Raw genomic sequence first — 7,444 nt, forward strand, 5'->3', positions numbered from 1 at the left:
ATGGCATATACTGTACCTATATTTCTTGTTGTTCATGGATGCAGTCAGATTGTTGCCTTATTGGAAGGCTTATCCTCTGCAGCTCACTACCAGTTTCTACACTGACTTGGGACCACAATGTAATGATGTGTGTAGGCTAACTGACGTTTTAACTTTTAGTTTCCTCTTCGCAGTAGAATTGCGGTGTATAATATCCTGTGCTGTCTTTCTGCCCCTGACCAAGCAATGGAAGGTGATTTATTTATTAGCCAACTCAGTTTGATAAATTGAAACATTACTCATGGATTCTTTGTGATGGATGAAGTGTCAAGTCAATCAACTACTGTATTTTCTGACTTGTTTCAAATATGAATAATCCTTCAATCCTTCAATAATCCTTCAACTCCCATCCTTCACCACACCATATAATTCATCACACAAGACCATTTTTCTATGTTCAACCACCAACTCAACCATTTTATAATATGTGTCAATGGAACATAAATCCATATGGTCTTCTCCCATCAGGTACAATGGCTAGTTTTTCTTAAAAAATCTTTGTCAATTCATTTGTGTCATGTAATTTTCTAATACAATTCTAATATTTTCTCTCTTTCTATTTCCAGCTATGCCTTATGGGCATCCATATATGGCTCCATATGCCGTATCTGGGGTATGTGGCTCCACAGGCGCCGACACAGCCTGTCGACTACAGCAGGATGTTTAACCCCCACATCTCCTCTGCGACCTATGACGTCCAGTTCTGCCACCACTACCAGCAGCAGGCCTGTGTTGGGTCAGAGAACGCTTGTTCTGAGGTTCAAACTTATCCCAGCCACACAGTCCACAAGCTGATCCTGGACAGGCTCAGAACCAGTGAGAACCTACCTGGAGACAGGGAGTCCCTAACCTCTGACGAACGTGTCTTCCCCTGGGACAACCGTGTCTTCCCCTGGGACGACTGTGGCCAAAGAACCCAGTAGGAGCTGGAGCCGAGGCCTCTGCCACAGAGACAGCCCCAACAGGGTAGGATGAGGCCGAGGGACTCTCCTCTGCCCAGCAGCGTATTCAATGACTCCAGCGAGAGCCGCCTGGAGGAGCTGGCTAAGCAATACCACTCTGAGAAGCACCACCTGAATACTGAAGAACCTTGGATAGAGGGACAGGCCAGAGAACAGAGGATCCTCCAGAGGATGTAAAACATGACTGTGGGGCCTTGACTAGGAGCATTGAACTGAATTGGGCTTCACATGACCACCATTCACTTGACAGTCTGGCTCCATGACAAGGTTCTGATTCCATCCCACTCTGCTGAGCTGAAGGACCTTGTTTATAATCTGCTGTGAGGACCACAATGAAGTCATGTGTCATGAAGAGCAGGAGCAGTTTGGGGAAACTCTGACCTAATATATAAATTCACTTGCACTATGAAATGCACACAAAGCACATTGTAATAACTGAAGACACTCGTAATGTTTGAATAAGTGTTACAAAAATAATATCTAAGGCAGCAGTTCAACAACTTGCTGTACAGTAGATGCCTGCATTTCCAGTGCTTGATGGTAGCCTTGATGGACGCTGTGCATTGATCCTAATCACAGCCTGGGCTGCAGCCTAACCGGACTGTACTGTGACACTAACCCCATGTTGACCAGCACACCAGACTGGACCTGGGAGGGGTAGGCCCAGTCTACTCTACAGCATTTCAACTCCTCTTACAGTGTCAGTGCATTGTTCACTGAGGGTGAATCCCAGGCTTTAAAGCAGTGGAAATGCAATTTCCTGGTGAGAGGAGATGTTTGGCTTCAAGTGCCAGTCGAAGTTTACATGTCTCGTTTTGTTATTATGCAGATATTTTGAACAGTGTTGTCAATAAAACCTTGCACTTTTAAAACCTGTTTTTTTCATTTACATTAAGAGTACAGGGCTGCATTCATCAACATGGATAATAGATTGATGCTTCAGTAGTTTCATAAGAGCTGTGGTTAGTGTTCTACCGATTGGATCAGTAATTGAAACGGTTAGGCCCAGCATAATTAGCCTTGCAATCTAGATTGTACGAATACTTCAAGATAATAGATAATCACATGCATTCTTTATTCTGACATTAAATTAAGACTTTTATGAGTGAAATGTTGCACGTCTTCCAGTAACTTGTACACACCCCTGAAGTTTCGCCTTCATTTTTGGAGAATAGACACAGTAAACTCATAACTATTTTGTAAAGCAAATGAAAAATAACTACAGTGTAACATATTAGGCTTGTTATTGAATGACTCGCAGCTTTAATCACATTTTTTGGCGGATTAGGAAGAACTGTACAAATGCATGACCTAATTTAGTTTGGAGGGGCGTACTGTAAAGGCAATACTCTAAGTGTTGTAAAGATATGTAACATTTAGATTAAGAAGAGATCAGTGCTTGACTTGGTTAAGGAGCTCACAGGAGCTGAGTACTGGCACCTCACATGTTTTACTACTGGAGCTCATGTTCCTCTTATGGATTATAAGCTCAAAAGTATTGTGGAGCTCCTGCACCTAAATATAAACAGTATCGGCACCTGTTCTAGTCCAAGTCAAGCACTGGAAGAGATTCATAAAATGGGGTAAGGGGTGACTTTTGATGTGTGCTTGTTTTTTCAGAATGCACTAAAATGACTGAAATGACTGAATCAGCATGGAAGTAAAACTGTCGTTTCCCGAGACATCCCAGGAACTGTTTTTCAAACTGAAACCACACCTTTGGTAATCATCAATTTAAGACCAGGTGTGTCTGGCTTGCACTTTTAATCAGTTTGTTGTGAGGCAAGTCAAGTTGATCTATTGTTCTGGTGGTGAGCAGGTCATTTCTTACATTTGTGTGCTCTGTATTGCAGTTATTTTCTTATTCAGGGTAATTACAGTTAATTGGTGGTGTCACCATTTGTAAGATGCACTTATTTTTCAATGGAATTATTTAATGACCTGAATTCACTTAATCACCTTGTTGGTACTGATGGGCAAACAAAGCTTCCTGAAGTGTTGAGGCTTTCCATCCAATTGTGTTATACTGTAGGTTCATTACTCAAGGCTTTGATCAACAAAGTGTACACTAGTGGCACATTTATAGTTGTCCCACCCCATAGGGAAGTGTAGCCTTTTTGTCTTCTACCAAAACCAATACAGAACCAATCGGGTTGTTTGATGACACAAAGCTTCAGACGTCATTGATCATGTGCTTCTGATTGTGATACAGGCATCAGCACACTGCTTTGAGGTAAACTGCTTAGCGATTTCGACACATCTCAGCGCTCCGTGACATCACTAATTGTTGGACTGTTCATAGATTGTTATGCATTTCCTTTTACTTTCTGTTTCTTTCCTTAGTTTAGGTATGGCAGCAACACAATTTGAAAATGGACCACATGTGGCAGCAAGGCACATTGGGCCACACCAGCCAGTTCCTCAGCCCAACCCTGGCACATGGCACCCAGTGTGTGGACCTGAAGGATCAGGGCCCCATCTGACCGATCATCAGCCCCATCCTCATGTGCACCAGTCTCGACCCTACTTCTATGTGCAGCCCCCTCCTCCTCTCCCCTTTTACCACTACCAGTGGCCCATGCCCTACAACCCCTGCTCTGGATTTCCAGGGATGGCTAAGTTTAAATATGTTTTTCTTACCCAGTAGTATAAATGCTGTGTAATGTCCAGTCTGGCGGTATGAAGTAATATTCATGATCAGTAGACCACATTTTAGTTCTGATCTACTACATGTTATTGTACAGCTCAAAATGTATACCTCCATAATTTGAAGAACCCCATGCTTTCAGCTGTCATTTAAAAAAAAAAGTATTTAATATGTTATTCAATACAATTCAAAGATTCAATGACACTCATTCCTTCCAATTTTGTATTTAGGTTACGGTATGCCGGGAATGGTTATGCCACCTTTCCTTCCCCACCCATACATGGAGGTTCCAGGTTATGTTCTTCCTCATTCCCAGCTGCACCCTGCAGAATACAGACGATACCAATTCCCTCCTGCTGCCATGGCCTACCAGAACAACAGCAGGATGTCCAGAATGTTTTACCACAATGCCACACCCATAGAGATGGTTAACTCTGAAGTACAGACTGAACCACCACCTGAAGCGGTGAAGGACGGTCCCCCCTTGGCTAGACCACTGGCTAGGTCAGACTTTGGAAGAGGCACCAACTCTACCACCCCCTCATCTCTAAGCTCCAATGCAGAGAAACAGAGCTGCCCAGAAGAAGAACCTAATTCGCCCATTGCCTCCAAAACTGGATTCCAGGGGATGGTGAGGAGCCAGGGTACTGGCAAAGACCCACCTGCAGGAACAAAGACCATTCACTCACGTAGCATCTCTATAGAGTGGATGACACAGAATGGACTGATGGCGCCAGAAGATGTGGCACAAGAGTTGTCTGGAAAAGTGTCAGATGATCATCCTAATCAAAGCCAGATGTCCTTTTATAGTCAGGGACCGAAAAAGTTGAATGAGTCCGTATGGTCAGTGCAGTCTTTGGCCCCGTATGTCCCCTCCAAAGAGTTTCTTATGGAAAACGGCATTGTGTTGACTGAGAAAGAAGCAGATCCTCCCAACGTCAGTCAAGACCTCGCAGCCAGTCAGGTCATAGCTATAACAGAGAGGAGGAGAAGTCTGAGGTTTTCGCTGACTTTAGAAAATGTGAAAGAGGCTGAGAAAATGGCTGATGTGAATACTTCTTCATGCCAAGAGTCCTTCCATTATAGCCAAATACAGCAAAAGGCTAATGTGTCTGATTGGTCAGTGCAGTCTTTGGCGCCGTATGTCCCCTCCACAGAGTGGCTGATACAGAATGGGCTTTTGGATCATGAAGTGTCGACTGCGAAAGTATCAGATGCGAATGTCAGTCGAGGCCACACAGCTAGTCAGCTGTTGGCTATAACCGAGATAAGTCAAAGGTTGTCCCTGTCATCGATAGACACACTTCCCCCTTATGTTCCCTCTTCCTGTTTGCTGGCCGACATGGAAAAAATGTACTACAGAAAGCTCCAACTAGGCACTGCAGAGCATAAGCAAGTTTTCAGCACACCAATGGATAAATTCATTCCATCAAAGAGGCTGAACTCTGAAGCTCTTCCCAGGAGGAAAAGGCAGCTCAAACTTAGCCACAACCTACACATGGAGCTTGTGGAAAAAGCCAATGTGTATGGTTCTCCTACAAACCAAAGTGCAATGATCCCAAGTGTTGAAGGACCATTGAATAGCACTCAAGGGTCAGTGAAACCCAAGGCTCAACATAGCCCAAAAAAGAAGGCTCTGGAAGTTACAGAGCCCAGGGTTCTGAGCCCTCCCTGCTCTCCAGATGACCCTGAAACATATTCCTCCAAATGCCTAGCAGGAGACAAAGTGCCTGGCTGCAGTTGTACAGGTCGCTGCAACCAGGAAATGGAGGCGGCGGTGATGGAACCTGCCAAACAGACTGGGCCTATTGTACCCAGTCGACAGGACTGCGAGCAGATTGCAGATGTTAGGATGCCAACGGCTCCCTCATCAAACGGACACTTTAAGACGTGTGGTCTGATGTGTTCAAAGCTACAGGAGAGGAACTGCTCCTGTGAGGCACCGAAGCCAAACGGAGTGAGTTTCAGGAAGCGCCCCACAGGCAGACTGAATAAGAGAAATGTGGCCAAGATGGCCGCCGATCTCACCAAGCCTCAGGCGCAGCAGCATCTCATTCCACAGAATCAGAAAAGACAGATGGGTAAAGAGGGCATACCATACTTTTTGATCATTCCTAAACTTGGTCTAAGTTACTGTCTGCTTTGATATATTCTTACACAAATTCACACTGAAACGATGCTGTAAAATGACACTTTATAGTACCTTTCTCCGGCAGATTCCAGGAGAGCAAACAAGACCATGCCTGATCATGTAACTTGTGATAATGGATATGGGCTGAACAACTCAAAGAAACGGGGACGATGGCAAAATAGACCACAGGGTATGTATACTGAACAAAAATACAAGCGTAACATGTAAAGTGTTGGTTTCATGTGCTGAAATAAAAGATTACAGAAATGTTCCATACGCACAAAAAGCTTTTCTCTCAATTTCTGTGCGCAAATTTGTTTACATCCCTGTTAGTGAGCATTTCTCTTTTGCCAAGATGATCCATCCACCTGACAGGTGTGGCATATCATGAAGCTCATTAAACAGCATGACCATTACACAGGTGCACCTTGCACTGGGGACAAAAGGCCACTCTAAAATGTGCAGTTTTGTCACACAACACAATGGCACAGATGCAATTGGCATGCTGACTGCAGAAATGTCCACCAGAGCTGTTGCCAGAGAATTGAATGTTCATTTCTCTACCATAAGCAGTCTCCAATGTCGTTTTAGAGAATTTGGCAGTACTTCCGACTGGCCTCACAACCGCAGACCAAGCGTACCCATGCCACCCCACGACCTCCACATTCGGCCTCTTCACCTGCGGGATTGTCTGAGACCAGCCACGTGGACAGCTGATGAAACTGAGGATTATTTCTGTATATAATGAAGCCCTTTTTTGGGGAGAAACCCATTCTGATTGGCTAGGCCTGTCTCCCCAGTGGGTGGGCCTATGCCCACCCATGGCTGTGCCCCTGCACAGTCATGTGAAATCCAAAGATTAGGGTCTAATGAATTTATTTCAATTTACGGATGTCCTTATATGAACCGTAACTCAGTAAAATCATTGCAATTGTTGCATGTTGCGTTTTTATATTTTTTGTTCTTTATGTTAGTTATTCTACTGACTATTTTCCACGGTATTGTTCGTGTTTTCAATGCTCAATACCTGATGGTGTTACTGGTTTCTTCTCCAGACAGAGCACAGACTAACCCATCAAACAAGCCTTTTGGACAGCAGAACGCCCAGAGGAATTGTGACGACGAACCCTGGACTGGGTATTATGGCAGATCTGGTAAAACAAGAGGCAAGGATAACAACCTCGATGGTTTATGGTTTAGACTGATACGGAGGCGTTCTATGAACGGCCAGTCACACCATTCTGTCTGTTCCAGAAAGTAAGGTTAAATTGTCAATCAGCAGTTGAAACAATAACAGTGTTTTCCCTGCCCCCGTTTCTGTGAAAGCTGAGGTATGAAGCTGGAGAATGTACCTCCTCAAATTCATTGACCGAATTATGAATGCAAGGACTGACAATCTGATGTCATTAGTTTTAAACATGTTTTGAGACTACACTGTTTCCATTTACTTTTACAAACATTGGAGTATAACAAGCTAATAGTTTTTGGTTCTGATGGGGTACATCAGTCCTCATGAGGCATGTACAAGTTATATTTTTCCAGAATCAATAGGTACATATATAATTAATTTAAGTCCAAAAATGTATGTAGCAACTGTAGATTGCCCCTTTTAAAGGGGAAATTGTTAATTGCCAAATTCATTTTTGGACATACATGTAATTCATT

At 43.8% G+C, this 7,444-nt stretch overlaps 1 protein-coding gene across 1 annotated transcript; it reads left to right on the plus strand.

Moving 5' to 3' along the window:
- Nucleotides 1–2,778: 2,778 nt before the first annotated feature.
- On the plus strand, nucleotides 2,779–7,116 carry LOC106599597 (uncharacterized). The gene is made up of 6 exons (XM_045716024.1): nucleotides 2,779–2,820; nucleotides 3,350–3,610; nucleotides 3,879–5,729; nucleotides 5,865–5,969; nucleotides 6,835–6,945; nucleotides 7,106–7,116. Exons 2-6 carry the CDS (start codon nucleotides 3,352–3,354, stop codon nucleotides 7,114–7,116), a joined length of 2,337 nt encoding a protein of 778 aa, XP_045571980.1. The 5' UTR covers nucleotides 2,779–2,820; nucleotides 3,350–3,351.
- The last annotated feature ends 328 nt before the right edge of the window (nucleotides 7,117–7,444 follow it).

The sequence above is a fragment of the Salmo salar genome, chromosome ssa03, assembly GCF_905237065.1.
Source record: "Salmo salar chromosome ssa03, Ssal_v3.1, whole genome shotgun sequence".
Lineage (NCBI taxonomy): Eukaryota > Metazoa > Chordata > Actinopteri > Salmoniformes > Salmonidae > Salmo > Salmo salar.

What these genes read in the sequence shown, in the direction of transcription:
- LOC106599597 (XM_045716024.1), top strand. Translation starts at nt 3,352, where the DNA reads ATGGCAGCAACACAATTTGAAAATGGACCACATGTGGCAGCAAGGCAC. An exon ending in CCCCTGCTCTGGATTTCCAG is followed by an intron (nt 3,611 to 3,878) that starts GGATGGCTAAGT and finishes TTTTGTATTTAG; the next exon opens with GTTACGGTATGCCGGGAATG. An exon ending in GAATCAGAAAAGACAGATGG is followed by an intron (nt 5,730 to 5,864) that starts GTAAAGAGGGCA and finishes TTTCTCCGGCAG; the next exon opens with ATTCCAGGAGAGCAAACAAG.